The sequence below is a fragment of the Pyrgilauda ruficollis genome, unplaced genomic scaffold (assembly GCF_017590135.1).
Source record: "Pyrgilauda ruficollis isolate IOZ18807 unplaced genomic scaffold, ASM1759013v1 scaffold214, whole genome shotgun sequence".
In the NCBI taxonomy this organism is placed as follows: Eukaryota; Metazoa; Chordata; class Aves; order Passeriformes; family Passeridae; genus Pyrgilauda; species Pyrgilauda ruficollis.
Window position 1 is genome coordinate 79,189 of NW_024520762.1, and position 21,387 is coordinate 100,575.

General features: G+C 42.8%; 1 protein-coding gene across 2 annotated transcripts in view; it reads left to right on the plus strand.

Moving 5' to 3' along the window:
* LOC121353957 (FERM domain-containing protein 6-like) overlaps positions 1 to 21,387 on the plus strand; it is a 40,785-nt gene that overhangs the window by 1,888 nt on the left and 17,510 nt on the right. For both annotated transcript variants that reach the window (XM_041468191.1, XM_041468192.1), the window contains exons 2-3: positions 8,272 to 8,436; positions 13,238 to 13,328. In XM_041468191.1, coding sequence (XP_041324125.1) covers positions 8,341 to 8,436; positions 13,238 to 13,328 — 187 coding nt within the window. In that variant the 5' untranslated portion in view covers positions 8,272 to 8,340. The remainder of the gene's footprint in view (positions 1 to 8,271; positions 8,437 to 13,237; positions 13,329 to 21,387) is intronic.

Consider the following 21,387-nt stretch of genomic DNA (forward strand, 5'->3'; position numbering starts at 1 on the left):
CTAAGTCTTTTTCTGATAGAAGGTTTTAGACCCAGGTGAGGGCCAGTCATTTAGATTTTTTTATGGGTGAATTTTTGTGGGATTTTGGGGTTTTTTTGTTTGTTATATTTTAGTTTGTTTTTTTTTTTTTTTTTAAATCAAAGCTGATAGTACTTTAAATCTACAGCACTTTTCTCTTCCCAGCATTGCAGGTAAAAAACATATGAATCCAATCATTAGCTCTCTATCAGTTGGCTTTTGTTGTAAAGTCTCCCTACTGTTCCTCCAAAGTGAGACGATGTAAATGACTTGCATGCTTACTGTGCTCCAGGGTTGCACTGCTTTTCTTGCCGAAAGTCCCCTGTTACTGCACTGCTGCTTGATTGTCTTGGTGGTGTTACAAAGTGGCACCTTAATTTGTGGTGTGTGATTAGTAACTGCACAGACAAACAGTGAGCTTGGCCCAAACAAGATCCTCTGGCAAGGAGGAGCTGCTCCCTGGAGTATCGCAGGCGAATATAATTTGCTTCTTGTTTAACCGTTTCTTATGTTTGCCTTTTCTTTTTTTCCCTCTATTTCCTCTTTTTGCACAATTCAGCCTTGCCTCAAAAATGCAGCACTCTGTAAGGCTGGGGTTTTTTTGTTCTGTTTCTTTTTTTGTCTGTGTCTTCCCCATTGCTTTGCTAAAGCTGATGTCTGACAGTGCTGTGTGCAGTCTCTGAAACTGTATCTAATCGTAAAGACCCTGCTGTTTGTGTTAATTTTGTCAAGGTATCAGCAGATTGGCATTTTCACACGTGTAACAGAGGCAAGCTGTGTTCCAGGTGGAATTTTATCTATTCTTTTTGTCCACTTCACATAAATCAGTATTCCTCTCTACTCTGAATATTTTCAAGACTAGCTGTACACTTGAGGGGGAAAAAGAAGCCAACTGATGCAGAAACTGCCTGGTTGGTCTGGTTATTTAGATAGTGATTCAAATGCAATGAGATCAGCAGTGGACTTTCCCCTTCCTCAGGGGAAGCAAGCCAATTTATTTTTTTACATGGTTATTACTGGTAGAGAAGCTATTCCTACTCAGAAGAATTTGTCACGTTGTTTAGAAAAACAAAAAAAAACACCCCACATCTCTCCTCATTTATCCTGCAGCTCAAGGTATTGCTTGTGAAATTATAATTACGCTTTGCTCTTTATTTATTTATTTAATAAAGACTTTGTAGTCTGCTGCTTCTATAACTGTTAGAAGATCTTGGTGAGAATAGCAATGAAGAAATTTTTGGACAGTTCTGCAACAGGCTTCTTGAATCTTAGGGATACATTCCAAGTCAGTCCAGTGTAGCTCAAGAGAAAAAATACTATCCCTGTAAAATAACTTGTGCAAAGACAGGCTTGTAGAAGAGTATCTCTCATCTGTTGTGCTTGACGCAAGAGTATAATGGATCCCCTTGGGAGAAATCCTGTTCATAGCCTTGGTAAACTAAAAATGGAATATGTTTCCAGTTGGAGAATTAACTGATAGGCTTTTGGGTCAGGACATGTTGTGCATTTGCAATTTGCATAGTATAGGAAGGTGCTTCTCTTCTGAGTTGTCAGTAGAGAGGCCAGGTCTTGCTACTGCTTTCCTGCTTTTCCTAAGTTTCATGACAGTTGCTGTGCCTGTGAAGGAAGCCTGACTTTCCCTTATTGCAAAGAACTTGCTGCCTGTACTTTGCCTCTCCTGTTTCACATAGATAGAAAAGGTGAAAGATCTTACTAAAGAGCTGCGATTTACAAGGCAATTGCCAAGCACTGGAGTGCTAAATTGAAGTATCTCTGTTCTGGTTCTTACACCGAGATTCTGGAGTGGCATTGTCTTTACTGCACTCCCAGCTGTGCATTTGTATGCCCATACATGAGATTTCCCTAAGGGACCATCTCGAAAGGGACATGTCAGTGTGTTTGAGGGGTGACAAGGTTGCTGTTACTGAATGGCTATTCCAGCAATTCACTTCTCTTAACTTTTGGAAGATCTCATGTGATGTGTGTTGGGGATCCAGCTGAGAAAATGGAGTTTGGCATTTCTGACTAGGCTTCCTCTGCAGCTGCTCTGTGTGAAGTGTAATGGATACTGAGGCTGGCTCATGCCCAGTGCCATATTTTGCTGGTTCTTTCTCATGCTTCTGCAGTTGCCTAGGCCAATTGATACCTTAAATTGCCACTTACTCTTAAACTTTAATTAATGTGCTTGATTTATGAAGTATGAGACTTATAAATGATTGGTATTCAATAGACAAGTCCATTAGTAGATTATGCAGCAGTAATGAAATTCATTGCAATAGAAACTGTGTGTCAGTAGTCAGATGCTATAGGGTAGAAAAAAATTACTGTAGTATTACAGTATAAAACATACAGTAGTACTACAGTACAAAAAAATTACTGTATGTACTACAAAAGTAGTAGTACATACTACTATTTTTACCAGTCAGTGAAAAGGAAGGATCAGTTGATCCACATATCTTCCCACAAGAAGATTGTTTGTCTCCCCTGGTTAAAAAGCGTGCTGGAAAGGAATTGCATGCTCTAGATGCAGATTTTACTGTTTGGGCATTCTTTAAAACGTGTACATTGCTAAGTTTTGCATGTAGTACTGATAATGTATTTTAAATGGCTGCCTGTTTTTGAGTACAAGAATTCAAAGCCACTTTCCATCACTTAAAAGTGATGGAAAAAACATAGTCCCTGTGAGATCCTAATTCATCCCCTTTTGCCTGAAGCCTTTAATACTCATTGTCTGTATCTTTCAAAGAGCTCCTGAACTGTTTTGTTTCAGCTAAATATTAAGATCATAAAGTGATTCATGTTGTGCTGTCCTCAAAGGGAGCAAACTGCTGAGGAGCTTTCTTCTTGCCATGGGAGAGGTGGGTGGAAGGAAGCATGGCAGCTGCATGGTCCTGCATTGCTGCCCTGCCCTTGTGTTTCCATGTGCTGCAGGAGCACCTCCTTTGATGCTCTTTCCTTTGTTAAGCATTTTTCCTCTCCTTCAGGACTAGTTAGTGCACCCAAAAACATCAGTCACTTTTGTTTGGCTGCAAAAGAATGCCACCACCCCTGGGTTAGGAGAGCTATCCCTATTTTTGAGCTTAAGGACTAGGGCAGCCTACAGAGTGTCATAGCAGCAAGGTCCTAGGTTAGGAATTGGTGTCCACAGAATTTTGGGAGATCCCTTCTTCCTAAACACATTGTGGGAGACTGCAGAGCAGAAGAGTTGCAGGCACTAGAGCATGTTTCCTGTTCTAGGATTCACTTGTACTGCTTGACGTGGGGCAGGAAGACTTTATAGCACAAAGGTGGAGAGCTCAATCAGTCACGCCTAACTAAGAGCTGCATCTAATCCTTCAATGAAGACTAGCGAGAAAGCATTTTCCTTGCTGTTGTTAAAGCTCAGTGTCACCAAGGAGTGCTGCTTGTACAGGAAGAAAGGAAAAAAGGATGTTGGCTGGTATGTAAGACCAATGCTCAGCAATTTCCCTGTCACATCGGCTTGGGTTCACAGCTCTGGAGTTTTTGAAGGCATCTCACATTGCACCTCTTGAAGAATCCTAAAGGAAGGCTGGGGGCCAGGCCCACATCCCTGTCCTGTGAGAGAACTGTTGTCACACCTGACCAGGTATGGAGATCCTGCTGTAGTTGCATCTCCCACTTCTGTGGGCTGAAGCCGGTTGTCTCTGCTGTCAGTGTTGCACATGCCCACAGCCAAGCTGCACCAGTTCTGGAGTCCAGTTCTTCAAAGCTTCCAAGTGACTGGGAGGTGTCTTGGTATTCCTTGTTCAATGGCTTTGAACAGGGGTTTCCTACGAAGTGGTGTGCAGTGTTTGAAGACAGGTGTATATTTTACCCAAAAAGCAGTGTGTGGATACCTACCTCTCTGTGGCATCTTTGCCCTTGGATGTGTGGTGCTAGTTCTGGAATGATACTGAGGTAGACACATTTGAAAAGTCAATGTGCTTCTGGGAGTTTGCTGCAGGATGTGACCTAGTTGTCCTAACTGCTGGTCACAGGTGGCACTTTTCACATCATCTTACAGCCATGACATAAAGCTATTTATCTTAAATCTTGTTTTCTGCCCTGACAGGCAACTGTGTTTCTGCTCCTTCCTGGCTGATCCATCTTCTCAGAGAAATTTTCATCATTGCAAGGGTTAGTCAAAGGACGTGGGTGGAGTTTTTTAAAATTGCTGAGACGCCTTATACATGCCATCATGACATCTTTTACTTGCTCAGGCTCTTTGATACTCTCTTTTGCAGATAGTACTGGTGCCCTCCAGTATGCATCTGAGGGGACAAAATACCTGGGAGGTGAGGGGGGTTTTCAGTTCTATGACTGTGTTTCATCATGAGTACAAGGCAGCCCATGTGCCAAAGGCAGATTTCTTTCCAGGCAGTTGTCTGTCTGTCTTGCTGCAGGACTGCCTTGATTAAAGCTGCTTAAGCTGTTTGTGAAACTGCAGCCTAAGAGTATAGTGTTCTTAGAAGCCTTAGAAGAGATCTCTGGATGATGTCTGGAAAATATTAAGAAGAGTCTTAATGTTTCTGGACAATTTTTGATGAGAGGCTGTAGGGCCACTGTGGTAAGGTTCATCAGGAAGATGCTTGGTGCTCATTTGCTATCAGCTCTAGAAAAGCAGATGTTTTACTGTAATAAACCTTAAAAAGCATGTTTCCATGTGTTTGTGAGAGAAGCACAGAATTACCTGTGCTTTTTTTCTTGATAGATAAGAATTTTGTTCTGCTTTACTACTCTGAGTTGGTAAGTTATGGCTCATTCATCTATTCCCATTATCCCCTTGAGATGTGGTTGTAGCTGTACCTAGAGGCTAAAATGAGAATTAGGACCCAGTTTGCTGTGGTGTTATGAACTAGTGTGTAAAATACAGTGGTTCATTACAAGAACCCACATGCTGTCTGGATGAGACCTTCTCCCAGACAGGCTGGCAGTGGCACGGCCCCAAATTCAGTGGTGGCAGGACATCCTTGTGTCATTGGGTGTATGGTGGGGTGTGAGGTGTTTCAGTGAGCCATCCTGCTGATCCCTGAAGCAAATGGCTCCTTCCTTCTCATTCAACTCTCCCTCCCGTGGGGCGGGGGGCTCTGCTGCTCTTTTCTGCCTTGCTGGAGCAAACCTCATCCATTCCTGCTTTGATCCAGCAAGTGCTGAGGTTCTGGCCCTGTGCTGGGAGGCAACTTGAGGGTCTGTGGAGAGAGGAGGGGAAGATTTAATTGAGGTTTTGTGACCATGTTTGAGGTGCTTAGTGAGAGAAGGCTTGAAGTTAATGACACGCATGTTTTCCAAAGATCCTCTGCATGTGTGTTTAGGTAAAATAAACAATGCTAAATAAGCTGTGCCGCCACTCTGAGCACTAATAAGCCTCCTGTCTCATACCAGAAAAATACAAATAAATAGTGCCTTTGACTGTTTTAATTGATAGACTTACTGGGCCTTTGACCAAGCAATTGCATCTCAAAATGCACTTCTTCAGGAGCTAAAACATGAAGTGATGTTAGTTATAAAAAAGCAACACAACAAAAACAAACAACCTGTAGGGTGTCCCAGAGGCTGATGATTGACTTCAGCTTTTATTAATTCATCTGCAGTGCATTTGCTGGAGCTTTTATGGTTTAATTGAGGTTAAGAGGTTGGAATCTGTGGTAAACAAAGGAATGGCATATGGGCAGTCTGAAATTGTGTGTGCTTAAGAAAGAGCATTCCTTCTGGTCACTTGTTTGCATTGGGCAGTTATTCCTGACTCACAACTTCTTTTAAAAAAAAAAAAAGTAAAGGTGTAAACATGCATTGCTAGCAAGTTAATGATTCATTATGTTTTATCACATCCTAACATTCCTCTAAAGAAGAGAAGGTTGAGCTGGGCTTGTGTTTGACCTCCCCCTTCAGATGAAGGATGTTTTTTCTTTAACCCCTTACCTGTTGTGAGAGGGTCCAGAAGCTCTTTTTTTTTAATCATAAGAAGGAAAACACTTTCTCTTCTGCCTTTCTCACTTCCCTGTTCTGCGGATCCACAGCTGTTCTCTTAAAAATTCAAATGGAAAAAGCAGGTGTGGGAAAAAACTGTCAAAAAACTTTTTATTACAGAGGCTGTGGGGAACTGAGAGTCAGTTTCTTCAGATGTCCAAAGGAATCTGTGTGCATGTGTTTGTGCTTTATGGTAACTTTTTTGTCCTACTTTCAGTTCTGAGTTGCATGAATGTCTTTACTGGCTGTGATGTTTCCTTGTGAGAGGGAACGTGTACTGGCCAGTGCAGCCGTTTGACAATTAAGATAAGCTCATACTTGAGGTCTTTATGCTGTTGATGAAGTTGATGGCACGAATTACATCAGCTGGCAATAATAGTAGTGACCTGTTGCCCTCAAGTCATTCTGTAGACATCTGTAATTTATATACAGCTGTTAGTAGTGTGTAGTCCGGACCCTGAGAGAGCATGTGAGCATAATTATTTCAATGAGAGAAGATAAATCAGAATTTTCCTCTTAATATTTCAGTTAATAGCAGCTTTCACGTGTCCCATAAGGTCAAATGTCTTTTTCTCACTTACTTTAGTTTAGAGCAGTATTTTAAAAACTCCTACGTCTTGTTAAACGACATACTTGTTTTGAAAAAATACTTTAATAACTCCCTTGTCTGCATTTTTTTGTTTACTTCTGTCTTATAAGGAATGCTCTACATAGCTTGAATCAAAAATTGCTTTGTTAAGAAGCATTGTATATGCTGGCTCAGGGAAGGCAGTGCATGGAACAGCTTCTGTATTTGCAAGAGGACACTCCTGGATCTATTCTGTATTTGCTTTAAAAATAATTTTTAAAAAATTGATGTGTGAGTAGAGTTGAAAGAGATATAAATCCAAGTTCTATTTGCTGTATTCTACATTATTGTTTGCTTTTCCCATCTCCTACTCATGAATTTGATTCTGCCACAATTTTCTCCTGAACCAGGACAAACATGATTTTTGAACTTATTTGTAGTGCACAGGCACACAAGTACATGCATATATGTGTATGTGTGTTAGCATAACATGGCTTGCTTCCCTGCTGCTTGTGATCCCTCATGTTTTATGTGTTGTGGAGGGTGAAGGAAAAGCCCATGGCTCCCTTCACAGCCTGTCCCCTGAAGGTGAGCTGGGCTGGGCTGTGGGTAGTGGGAGAGGGTGGCACTGCCAGAACCAGTGCATCAGGCTGCCCTTGCTAGGGTCTGCACCTGTCCCCGGGTGTATGGGGACTTTGGGGACAGGCAACACCTCTGTTGCTGTGCTGCAGGTGAGTGCTCTGGTGTTGCTGGTGGAAGGGAGTCACCCCCTTTGTTCGGGGCAGTTGGGGGTTGACTTACATCAAAACTTGTATGGGGATGGAGTGGATCCTGTGGTTGGTATCTTGCTGGTTTAGGTCTCTGCTGGCATTGATACCTAACCCACCCTCAATGAGCCTCTCCCCTTCCTGATGGATTCATCAGGTGCCACAGGATACTTCCTGAGAGGAATGCGGAGAGCATTGGAGAGGAGAGGGCTATACATAAAATGGTACAAGTTGCTGAGGAAACTGTCTAACCTAGCTGTAAAGTCAAGATGATGTTGTCTACTGTGCATTTGACTGCAAAGAAAGCTTTTGTCTCTTATTTCTGTTAATATCTATCTGAACTTCATCTGTAAGATGCTTGTGCAGCCTGTGCTCAGTGCTTGAGAGGAGGGCAATTCTTACATGACAAAAGGTGTTATACAGTGGCTCAGCCTTTTGAGTTTGTGTTCCATCTCCTCCTTTGAGCTGAGGTGTAGAGGATTTCAGGCAGTGGTTTCCCAGGGAGTAGGGATGAAGTGAGGGGGAGGACAGCACAGATGAACTCCTCTGCACTGACATGTGCCTGTTGACAGCCCATTGAAATCTCTGCTTTGGGAGTGAGCAAGGTGCCTGGCTGAAGGATGGGGCACTCTCCCATGTCACGGGTTTTCTCAGGCAATGGCCCAAGGTACCACCTGCGTTATCGCTTGTACGAGTTTGGAAACCTTGAGTCTGGTTTGTTATTCCAGGGAGACTTCATTGCTTTATGGCACTCTCATGGGACTTTCAAGCTGTTTAAAAGGTTGATGCTGCCTGGTTTGTGCTGTGATGCTGGTGGAAACATTGACTGGCCCTGGAAAATGGATGACTGTTGGGAATGGTTTTGTTTTTAAACATCTCATCACATGCATGCTGTGATCTGCTCCCAGTGCCAACAGAAGCACGGCACTGATGCTCTCACCTTTTCAACAGGTACATGGGATGAAGGGAGCCTGACACCTGTCTGGAGAGGAGACCCCAGCCCCTGTGGAGCTGCCCACCATGAGCAGGACACTGCTGGCAGGCAGGATGCAGCCAGAGATCCGGAGCATCTGCGTCTTCCTGCCCACCCGTGAGCAGCTCAGCCTGGCAGTCGGGGTGAGTGGCCGGGAGGTCGCTGCATCGCGGCCATGGTTCAGTTTTGTTAGCTCCCATTGTTCTCCCAACAGCCTGGTGCTAGTCTGCTGACCGAAAGGCTATTAGCCAGCTTAGGGTAATTGATGCTCCATTTTCTAATTGGGCAGCTTCAGCTCATTCACAGAGTTCGTTAGAAGTCATGTCTGTGTTTGTAGGGTGGGGGTCTCCTCTGCTCTTTTTCTGTTGTTATTTACTTTTTATTCTCTGAATGGTTTTGCTGCTTGTAATAATCCAACAATTTAAAAAAAAATTAACCCGAAATACCTTGATTACATAGCAAGTGTGCCCAACATATGACTGTTTACTCTTGTAAAGAGTCCAGCTATCACTGGTTTTGACAGCCTGCAGACCCCTCTAAAGTCTAAGGCAAACAGCCATTGAGGGTGGGGTTTTTGCCCTCCTCTTGGGTACTCGTACACACAAAAAATCGAGGTAAGTCACTTAATTTCTTGGATTGCTGCCTTGAATGTGTCAAAGTGTGCATGAGTGACAGCAGGGCCAGCTCAGCTGGCAGCCCAGGGTGGCACGGTGTCTGCACAGCACGGTGCCTCTTTGTGCAATGCCGGCTGCTCCTTGAACTTGTGAGAAACTGAGCTGACAAGAGGCACTTGGCTTTCAGAGGACCAGCAAGTTTCAAAGATAAGTGCTCTCTTGTGAGTATGTGCATTCACTCGTAAGGGCTGGGGAGATATGGCTTTGTTTTGGGTAGTTTTTTCCCCCTGCTTTGGGATGAGGAGGGGGAAAAGACAGTTGAGGTGAACTGTTATTTTAAGTACTTGATTGAAACTGTGGCTTTTGAAACTATGTGTGCTAATCTTCAAAATCTGTGTCTGATTTTGCTACCTGCTGTGTCTAAGTGTAGTGTCCTTAACTGAAACAGCCTCGAGGGCTGGATGGAATAAAGCTTTAACAGAAAAATCTGGGACGCTGTGCTTTTAGGTTACTGGTTCAAACCCAGCCCATCTACTGCCCCAGAAGGCTTCTGCAATCGGCTTTTGTGCAAGGCAGAAAACAATGATTTAATTAAGTTCTTGGCAGCAGGTGTATGGGCCTGGGTAATGGTCTGTTGCAGCTGACCCTAAATCTCACCTTCTTATAGCTCTTATAAAGAGAGAGAGAGACTAAAGGGAGACTAAAGATGGGAAATAGCAGAGCCAGCCAGCCATGGGGAAGGTTCAGGAGGGCAGTGCCAGCAGGGCTGACACTGTCACTGCTCCTTGTTGTGGGTGTGCCTGAATGAAGCACACAGCTGTTCCTTCACCACTGGGTCATGCTCCAGTACATCACAAAAACCTGCAGTTTATAATAAAATAAATTTGGAGTGAGAAAGACTCTTTTAAGATCGAGTGCAGCCATAAACATGACACTGCCAAGTCCACCACTAAACCAGGTTCCTAAATGCTACATCTGCATGTCTTTTTTAATACCTCTAAAATATTTAATAAGCATGAGAAATAGACTTTTGCATTGAGTGCTGACAGGAACAGAAGAAAAGTGCTGTGTCCCTTCCTGTTCCCCAGTCCTGTCCCAACCTGCTGACCCTCCAAAAAGCTGCAGTGCCTTGTGCGTCACTGCGCTATCCTGCAGAGGAATCCTCCACAGCAACCCTCTGTATTCCTTTAAAGACATTCACCCTTGTCATTTCTGATACCCCTTTCTTTCGTGTCTGGGAAATTGGGAAAGTATATACTTGGAGATGCCTGCGTGTGAAAGGGAATAGCTGCCTGGGCCAAAACATGAGACCTCAACACACAGTTGTGTCCTAATTGCATAGAGAGTGAAACATGACCTGTTACAGCTGGGCAAGTCACCAGAAACAACTTTTCATTTGGCTTCTGACTTTATGACAACACTCTTTCAAAACAGCAACAAAAATTAAGATTTCACAGCTGAAAAGGTCTTTCTTTTTTAAAGAAACATCAAGGCAGTTTTGTAGTGATGTTGGTAGAACTCAAATGTAATTAGCACAACCACAGATGATACTTTGTGCATTTATTAGAATAATAATGCTACTACTAAAGATTTCCAAAGCCTTTTAACCTCTTCAGTGTGGAATGCAAATACTAAACAAGCTTGCAGCTCATTGAGGTAGGTAGGAATGGTTATTTTTCCAGCAGAATAAATTATAGATCCTTCCCATGATAAGCACAGTGTTTATGTAGGTAAGTCCTCCCATATAAATTCCACCCTTCCAGATAAGAGTTTACCTATATGTGTTTTATGTGGTCACATACCGATTGAAGCTTGCTCTTTAAAATATATTTGTCTTACACCATTCATAGATAGTGCTGTTGAAGAGGGAGGAGCAGGAGCCATTTTAAATTCTCTTCCCCTGCACTCAAGTATCTCTTAATTAGCTTTGATGTCTACCTTTCTGAATGTACAGTGAATCTGGGGGGATGGTGAGGAGTAAAACTGCCTTCTTGGGACCAATTGTGAATGTGAGGAGAAGCAGAGCACTGAGGGGAACTAGGGGGTGCTGCAGCTCACCAGCTGCTCTGAGGAGGGCAAGGCAAAGTGGGAGAAAGTTTTGGAGTGGAGGAAGTCTGGTGAGGTCCTGTGCATTGGTAAATGGCAAGCATAGGTCTGAAGTCTTTCAGTTGTTCGGTGAACAGGAGAGCCAATGTTTGAAAGCATACGTACCAAGAAGAACAGATATAGGCAACTAATGCACGTGAATATCTGTACACAGAATGACCTTGGAGTAGCAGGTACTGTCTGTAAACTTGCACTTAATTTCACTTTGGATTAATTTCATGTGTAAAGAAGCCCTGAACCCAACATGGGGCAAAGCTGAGTATCAGTGGAAGGAATGAGTCATAGCATTTCTGAGATCAATCTTGGCACAGGAACCATATGCATAGGGAGGAAAGTCCAAAGATGAAAATTGCAAAGGGAAGTATTGGTTGCTTTGAGCAGAGAGGAAAGTAGGAGGGAACAGCAAATGAAATTGGTATTGCATAGCCTTTAAGGCTGGGAGTAGAACTAGATACAGAAGGGAAGTGCCAAGAGGAGAATGGACAAGGTGGTAGTAACATACCTGTTGTGCAAGAACCCTGCCTAAATCACTGTTTAGAGCTGTGTGCCACAAAACTGTCACTTGAAGTGCTCAGTTCCCCAGAATTAAGTATCTTAAAGCAGGTTTTTCTTCCCTTAGGTATAAAAGCTTGCCACTTAGAAAATTCATCCCATTGTGTTTCCACAATTTACAGAGAGTCTTGTGCTGCCAGTAACTGTTGTATGACTATAACCATTCTGGCTAGAGGTAGCTCACATCTTTCTTAGCAAATCCTTCCCAGATAGGAGAATATAGTCAGAGCTTGCTTCTTTGGCAAAGGAGATTGCTCTGTGACTAACTTTACCTTCCAAATGTGTGTTGTGGGTGTCTGACCAAACACTGCATCTAGGTGTGAGACTAAAAGGGTGCAGTCTCACATGGAGACTCATAAGACCCAGATGTGGTTTTGGGTCTTATCAGAACTGTGCACTACCTCCTCCCGGCTCAAAGCTTACACATGTTTGCATTGGTGTAGTACAGACTTCCAAGCTCCTGATAAAACAGTAGTGAGTGCCTGGCTACTGATTCCTTGTCAAGTAGAAGAAAATAAGTACTTAAATGACCTCCTGTTTCCCATTGTCCATATCTAGTGACATGGTACAGCGTGGGGCAGGGAGGTGAGTGCAAGCCGGTTTCTGGGATGTGTGGCATACCTAAACTGAAAGGTTTAAAAATTTAAAAATTAGGATGGTGATTGGTTTGTAGGAGAGTTAAACAGTCAACTTCTGCCCTGTCATCTTTGTTGCTCGGTCTGTAGCACTGCACTGTACCCCTGCAGGCAGCTGCTCCTGGCACTGCTAATCTGCATGGTCCAGCAGTGGGGTAATGAAATTCCAGGGTCTTGGCCCATTTTGCAGCTGCAGCTGGCTGCACGATGGCTGCAGCTGAGGTTGTGTCAGTGCTGTTCTCTTCTCCCCATCTGCTCTTTCTCTGGACTCCTTTCCCCCATGTCTCTGTGGGCTGAGGGGTTTCTGTGTTTGCCTGTGCTTTGTCTGTCAGTACTCCTGGGATGGTGCCTGCGACAGGGGGAAATGAGGCTATGGAGGGATATTTAGTGGGGGAATCTTCCTATCAAAGTGCACATCCAGGTCTGCACATGCAGTTAACCAGAACCATGCTCCTTCTGGGGCAGTCTGTGCATTACAGGAGGCAGGGATATCAGAAGGTCTGTGTGCAGAGAAACAGGCAAGGTCTTACAGGCTTTTGGCTGCAGCTGCCAAAGATAAAAATGTTAATGGCTGTGTGACTAGAAGTCAGCAGGAGACAGAACAAGCTTTTCTGTGTGGGGTACAGAAAAAAACACATCTCTAACCTATAAGCTACTCAGAGTCTTGTGTTTGTTTGGGTACTTTTGTTCCTGGTTCTCCTGAATGAAAACTTCTGGTTTTGGTGGGGGTTTTTTGGTTTTTTTTTTTTTTTTTTGGTTTGGTTGGTTGGTTTGGTTTGGTTTTTTGGGGGTTTTTTCCCCCTCAAAAAAAATTTGCAAGGGAGCATTTATGTAAACATTAATGATTATTATTCTATGATAATAACAATAATATTTACAACAAAGGATGTTCTCTGGTGTGGTTGTGTTTGAGTATTTTACTTTGGTATCCAAAAATGTATTGGCCTGCAACTCTTCTCTAGAACTCATTCTTTAGAAGAGTTGCTCCATCCAGGTGCACGAGCCATCTGTAATGTTGGATTGATTGTGTCTTTCAGGTCAAAGCCACTGGACAGGAGCTCTTTCAGCAAGTTTGTGATTTAGTGAAGATTAAAGAGCCTCACTTCTTTGGCCTCAGCGTTGTTAAAAGTAAGCAAACTCAATGCATGAGCAAGTGACTTGGCAAACATCCAGAGACCCGCTTGTGTATTTACAGTGTGTGCATATATACACAGTGGTTGTGCCTGCAGGGGGAATTTGATTGCAATAAGGTCACAAAGTATGTAGATTATGCAGAGCCTTCCCAGAGCTCTTTTGATCTTTGGTATGTGGGCAGACAAATTGAGTAAAGGGGGGGCGTTTGTTCTCCACCTTTGTTCTTGGATTCCACCTCTTTGTGGGGCTTGCTTTCTCTCCTGTAGTGGGAGTTGCTAGTCAACATATTTGTTACTCTATTCAAAACTATAGATATTGAACAGGATGTGGATTTTAAAAGGATTTTGGGGCTGAAAGTGTTACTTATTTTCTGAAGTCACATGTGAAGAATGTGGCACTGGGGAGGAAAGTCAAATGATAAGGGACTGAATACATGCATGGGACACATTGGGTTTTGAAATATCACATGGGAAATACAAAGCTTCTAGTCCATGACTTAAAGTCCAGTTTGCTTGGTCCTATGGCTTAGTATTGGCCAGGAAATGGTGTTAAGATGATGCCTTAAAGAAGCAAATTGATATGAGAGATCACATTTCTGGTATTGTGTAAGCATTGACGTTCCTTCTCATACCCCAACTCTTAGTAATTAGAAATGGATCTGTTGTTTGGTTATCTTGCCTCCCCATAGTTCCAAAAGCACTGAAAGACTTGCCTCTCCTCCAAAAACTTTTCTCAGGTGTTTTATTTACTACTGCAATTCTAGATATTTCATTGAAATTATAGTAGTCTTTTATAAGTCCTTCTAAATAAGGTTTCTTTTGCCTCTTTATAAATATATAGGATAAAATAATGTGTTTTTTCTAAGTTTGTCTCATTTCCTTTATGCTCCCATTCTGTAAGAACTACTTTTTTTGAGTGCAGCGTTCAAACTGAGAGGAACATAAGTTTTTTGTCTCCATGAGGTTTGTAGAGTCTCCAAAAGATTCCTTAAACCTAATATACCTGTGCTTTAAACCAGCATAGTTTTTTTAGTGTGAGGAGACCTGAATGCTCTTAATTTTTTTTACAAATCATCTGTGTTTCTGAGTCCTCCCCTTTGAGGCATTTTTTTTAACACCAGGTTTTGCCTATTCCACTTGCAGGATGTCTTGGCTGAAATTAGAACTCTTGTGCTCTCCTGTAAGACAGGGCAATTTCATTCCTATTTTCTTTGAATTCTTCTGTTTTCCCATGTTTCTTTCACTTTTTTCTCCCCTTCACATGTTTTTTATTTCATATTTTCCATACCCTGCTTTTGCCTTCCCTCATACCTTTACTGTGAAGCAGTTTGCTTCACCCTATCAAGTACAGGGCTTCTGGTCCCAAAGTGACCTGTAGTGGCAGATACCTTTCAGCCTGTTGGAAATGCATTGTAACCACCATATCCCAAAGAACATAATAGAGCTGTTCTGACTAGACTTTAGAGTACATTGTCCACAGCTTTAAGTGGAAAGAGTCTTCTCACTACTTCATGAAAGTATTCTTCCTTTCTTTAGCAGCTAATTCTTCCAGAAAGCTCTTAAAAAGTCAAGGAAAAGAGTTACAAGAGTCCAGTAGCCTGAATTAACATCTCTTTTTTTGTTTGTTTTGGGGGCTGGTTATTTGCTTTCCTGAAAGGAAATACTTTTTCTGTTCCACAACTTGGTTTCTCTCTGCCTTGTTTTGGTCAACAGATTGGTGATCATCTCTCTTGCTATCTGTGGTAGCTGAGGTCTTGCCTCTATAGCAAATGTAGTGCTGAGTCTGGCATTTGGAAGTAGCCTTTAAGGTATCGTCTGCTTCTCAGGGATTTTTGACTTCACAACAAGATACCTTCTCCAAAAAAGGAAGTGCTCAGGTCAGGTAGTGGCGGGGCCTGGGTAAGTGTTGCATTCCCAGGATTGCCTTGTGGTTGCTTAAGTCGACTGCCTTGGCTGAGTAGCAAGTCAGTGTACATCCCACAGAGGTTGTGAAGCGGGGGAGGCCTGGGCCTGGTCCCTTAGGAAAGGCTGAGCTAGGTATCCAAAAAATGGAGAGGAAGCATCTACATATTTGAACAGGGTAATCCTCTCCTTCATCATGCTTTCACCTCTGTGCTGCAGCTTCAAGAAGACACTTTTTAAAAAACAGCCACCCTGTTTTAGTAATATCATCTTTCCTGATTTCTTAATGTGTATTTATTTTTGGTGGTCTGATACTGCCACATGCAAAACAAGATATTCTAATCCACCTGCATCCGTTACTTTGCTGCTAATTTGTCAACAAAACCATGACTGTCAGCAGTAGCAAGAGAATGAAAATTAAAGGATTTCTTCAGAACTGTAGCCAATCACACTGCATGGATTATCTGGATTAGGAGCCCATTTGACCTGCAGACGTTGTACTCTAAGGCTCAGTTGGTCTCATGGCAAGTATGTGTGTGAGGGAAGAGGTTGGGGTCCTTAATCATAAACAGAATTTTAACCCCTAAGTGTGGCAAAAAGGGAAATGGGACCATAAAGCAACATGCAAGCTGCAAACCCATGAATGCTGGAAGATCTAAGTTGCAGGTCTTGGAGCGAGTTTCCCAGCATTTGATGCCTAAATATGTTGCCTTCTCTTCTGGCTATTGCAGATGCTGAGGGCAAGCTTCAGGATTAAGAGTAACAGTTACAGGGTCAGGATAGAATTTTTCATCCCTTCTGCTCTTGAACTGTTGTTTTGTTCTCAAAAGGAAAACTGCTTCAGCCCAATATATCTGAGGAGAAAAAAAACTTGTATCTATAAGAATTTGATCACTTTGAAAATCATGTTCAGGCATGTGCATTAATGAGAGGTCCTACAAACCCTGGGACATGTTGCTCTTCTAGCTTTGTCGTGGATCATCAGGCAGGCTCTACCTTGTGTGCTCCTGCTGCTGAAGTGCTTGGTTTTTAATTTATTTTTTTTTTAACTTGTAGTTTGCTCAGTGAAAGATCCTGTGACCCTGCCAGGTTCAATCTGGTTCCATAGGCTTCAGCAACAGGGTCTTATATGGAAAATCCTCCTGTGTGGTCAACATTATCTAGTGCCCTGCAGGAGGTTTCCCTCTTGTTATCAGAAAGTGTGAGCAGTGACACATTCAGTCTTCTAAAACAAAACTGAATGTCAGCAGACAAAGAACAGCCAGGCTTCCTTTGTTGTTATAACCCAGATCCCTTAGATCCTGAGTTTTGGGCCATGCCTTTCTAGGAGTAAACCTTGCTTGACCTAAGCAGATGGAAGCCTTCAATTGGGAAGGAGCAAGACTGCAGCTCCTATACCCTGCCACTGTTTCTGTGTCCTCTTATGAATTTGTCAGGCTGGCTTTCTTATGAAACCAAATCCCTTTGCTTTAGCTCCCCTGCCTCAACGATAATATTCTGAATTTTAAAGCTATGGCTGTTCACCTTGCCAGGCCCATGCTTCCCAGCACATGCTTACCAAGGAGCTCAGTGATTAATTCTGCCAAAATCACTCTGCCTTCAGTTAACTCTTCTGCATCTGTATATCTTCCAGTACTGAAGTTCATGAACAGGATATGCGAACAGGTTATCTTTATATTACATGAGTATCTCTTATAACAAAGGGTCTCTTAGGAGACAAATAACAAAAGTTCTCTGAAATACCTTATAATGATTTCTACACACCAGTCCTTCCTCACTATCCATGCTTCTTGCCTGTCCTCTCTTAAATCTGCTTGCATAGTTAAATCTTCTTTAGGAATTTCTCCTGTATTCTAACCTACGGTACAACTCTATTACACTTACTTTGGTACCTCATATGTGTTATATGCAATATAAGGAAAACACATGCAGAAATGTACCACCTGGAGGGTGGGCAGGGGTTCAGATGTCCAGAGAGTATAAAGTACTCCTTGAAAGGACTTATATGATCTTTTCCTATGAAGGGAACTTTTTGCCTGTACTTGCTGTCAATTGTTTCTCCTTTGGTATCAGTACAACATCCAGAGAAGTGCTCTCCTGCCTGAGAATTGCAAAGGGTTTGTTTGCCCCTGGATGAGCAGTGCTGGAAATGGTTCTGCAGCTCTTCTTGGGCAGAAGAATCCCCCGTGACAGTGCTGAAGCCTGAAGATCTTTGCCTGGGCATGCCTTGTTGCTAAATGTAAGATGCCAACATAAAATTCTGGCAGTACCTATCCATTACCAGGAATGACTGAACCTTTAGCTCAGTGTCCAGACCTCAACAGTTCCTAACACCACAAGATCTCAGGCTTCTTGATATTGTCTCCTTTCATGCTACCCTCCATATGCCTTGTGTCCATCCCACGTAAAGTGACCTCAGCCAGGATCTCCCTTGCATTACTCCCAGCCTCTGTTGTGGTTCTTCCCTTCACTTGGGATACATGTACTTTGTATAATGCAAGGTTATCCAAAACCAAGTTCTTTTAGACCCTTTAGTAAACTGATCAACCATGTATCAGAAAGTATCAACATTTCTTTCTGTTGGCTTGAAAGGTAACACAGGAGCATTGAGAAGTTACGCAGAGGTGGTGGGAGCAAGTGCTATGTGGGTAGTGATTTTCCTAAATCACTAATGCTTGGAAGCTCAGGGAGATCCACATGCAAGAGGAGGTGTGTAGCCAGCTCTTCTTCAGTAATCAAACAAAAAAATCCATGCTGGTGTTCAGGTTATGTAAGGGCTACAGCATGTGTTCTGAGGTATATTGTGGGGCTTTGTTGTTTTGTGGTTTTGTTAAGCTTCAGCTCTCCCCTAATCCTAGCATCCCTCTGCCCTGCTCTCTTTCCTGTTGCACCTCAGGGGACATAGTGGTGTTGCCATGAAGCTTATTGAAGCATCTGGGAAAAGTTAAGTGCAGTAGGCATGGATAATTTTTTCCCTTCTCTTTTAGGCAGAAAATGCTTGCTATGTGAAAATTTGGCTTCACACTAATTCATATTTTATTTGAATCCTATTCTTCTGGACTGTCTAGTTGCATTGCTAAAATATACATGACTTAGCCAAATTTGTTAATGGGACCTTCCTGGCTGCCTGTGGGGCTAAGCACTGACTCTTGGTAGGACACCTTTGTGGAATTTGTTGGTGCTCCTAGCCCACAATGGGCACAGGAGGACAACAGGTTTTTGGCATCACCATTACTTAGCTTTTATGCAGAGAACTTACTTTTCATAAAAAATGAGATGAGGAGGAACTGGTTAATGCAAAATAATGGCCTTTAGATTAACAATGACTCAGAACTGATTTGACCGTATATTACAGCCATAATTTTCCATTCCCATTTTTCCTGCAGTGTAAATAATGCCTGTTGTAAGTCTGCATCACTCACTGGAACTGTGTCACTTTTTTCTAACTGAGGACCTGGCACATTATTTTTTTGCAACAATGCATGTCTTATATTTTTTTAAATACATAAAATGTGCTAAGCTAATTTTGCAGAGCAGAAGTGTTTTACATTTCTGGTAACTGCTTATTTTGAAATGTGATTTTTACAGCATAAATTTTCAATCTGGTTTGAGAATTCTTAAAGGTGAAATTGGGAGAAGTGTGTGAATTTCTTTACTGCAAAGGAGCTGGCTGTCCAGATGCATTTCTTGGGATTGCAGTGCAGTGCACTGGTGAGTTGTGCCAGGTCTGGTATCTGCACATACATACATAGGGGAACCTTTCAAGAGAAGCTGATGTATTTGTAAGATCACCTACAGTGCTGAGATGAGATTCATGAACGCAGTGTCAGTAGCTGCAGGTGGATGAGAGTGTAATTTTATGCATGTGTGCTTCTCAGTCAGCTTCTTAGTACCTTTCACTTGTCCTTCAGATGAGGCCAGTGGAGCAATGACAGTTTGTACCTGCTGAGTATCCAGCCCTGTTTTATCCTTCCCTGGAAAGGAGGCCATCTGTGCATTTCTATATTGTCCTTTACAGCACTGCTCAGAGGTGCTGCAGTTTGGTGCCCTCATATCTGTTAGAGATGTTTATTTTCAAAGCAGACAGTTTTAGCATCTGGCAAAAGATCTCTTAGGGTTTCATCACTAATCCAGTGATGTAAGCAAAAAAAAAAAAAAAAAAAACAAACAAACCGAAAAACAAAGCCATCCACTAAGCAGTAGGGCTTTGTTTTTGTAGATGGAGGCTTACATTGCGGGTTGACGTTCCAGCCATTCATTAAGGCAGGAATGCAGTGCTGCATTCTTGCACAGGAGGGAAGATGCTGAACTGGGCTGGGGAAGAGTAGGACCCCCAAGAAGAGATACATTGGGGTGTCCTCCTGTAGCCTGGCTTATTCTTGTGGTTTATGTGTATCTCCCAGTAGGCTTGATAATAACCTGGAATCCTCAGGTGTGACATCTGTGCCCTCACAAAATCATCTCTAACCTAATTAACATGACAGATGAAGAGGGGCTTGGGGTGCGGGTAACAAATGGCTTTACTGTAGTGTAACTGTTCTGTCACACTTTTCCCTTTGAGGAGGTGGTGGGATGGTTTGGGGTATGTCACTGTGCTTGCTATTGCAATTTTTCCCTCCTAATTGAGGAATATAATTAATGTGTTTCTCTAAATGCCTCTGGACATGGGATCATTGTTGAAGTAGAAAGGAAAACTGACCCTTCAACTTGTTACAGCCTCTTAACAAGGTGTCAGCTGAAGACCACAGTGCAGGCAGAGCTGATACAGGCTTTACCCATCACTGCTGTGCCATCAGGACCAACCCTGTGCCATGTGGGGAGCCCAAAGTGGAGGGTCTGCCCTGCTGCAGGACTGCCAAAGCCCAGGCAGGGACTGGGTGGTGTGCTCATGTTACCCCACTCCTGTTGCTTGCTGTGCAATTGATTCCCTAAATGAGCTTTTACTTACATTTTAATAAAAGCTTTATGGAGTGATGCTTACCAGCTTGGCAGCTGATGACGGACAGAGACAAGCCTGACATGAACAAACCCTTCTCTCGCTCACTGACTAGAACTTCTATCAGCTTCTTCCAGGCGGTGTTATATGATCTTAATGGACCTAGAGAAGGGAGGGCTGGGGCCAATGTAGCTCCCAGCCACCCTATCTTAGACAGAATCGAAGAGGCAGGTACAAGATGCAATCTCTGTGATGATAAAAACTCTTTCTCTCCTGTCCAAACAGCAAAAATAATTTCCATATCATCCTATGTGCTGCAGCACTTAAATTGCCCACCACAGACACTTTCAGAAATTCTAGACAGCCACTTTGGTGGTGCAGTTAAATACTGTTTTGTTTCTGTATGTGATATGTCAAGTGATGTGATAAACAGAAGTATAGGTATATTAAAAGTACAGCTGCAAGCAGTACAATGAAGGAAAGAGCATGGAGACAGAAACAGGACTTTTTTTGGTATTGTCCTTTTGTATCCAGTGTTACTGCTATTTTACAATAGTAGGGTGATGTGTGGGCCAGTTCTGGATAGCACCAGATGTGGTTTCTTTAACTTCAGGTGGGAGCTGAAGGAGGTGGTGATAGGAGGTTGTTTTGCTTGCTTGTTTTTTGAAAGCTAGCAAAGAAATTGTTGTATCTGCCCCTGTAAGGATCTGGAATGCTTTGGAAGGGCTGTGAGGTAGCTCAGAGCCCCCTTCAACACCTACTATAACACTGGCCATGCCAGGCCTGCATCTGCCATAATACAGACATGAGTGCAGGCTCTTATATGGAAGTCTGGGCTGGTCTTAAGGGGCAGGAGTTTGTTTTGTGAAGGGATCTTTTTTCTTTTCTTTCCCCTCCCTTTTTTACTCCTGCTCCTTTCATGTTTAAGGAGCAAGTTCTTCATCTTGGCACTTGTGTCACCTGTCAAAACACTATTCTAAGCAAGATCAAAGTGTAGAGGGACTGGTCAGGTGAATGTGCTCAGCTGGCATTGCTACTGCAGCCTGAAACACCTGTCAGGTCTTGTCTTTTATTTTTTTTTAAAGAGACTTGAAGACTCAGGAAAAAAATCTTTCACTGGATGAGTTGTTTGTATTTGATAATTGGTAAGCAGTGTTATGAAACATCAGCTTTGAAAGCAGCACAAACCTCTTTCAAGATGATGTGACATTCAGGC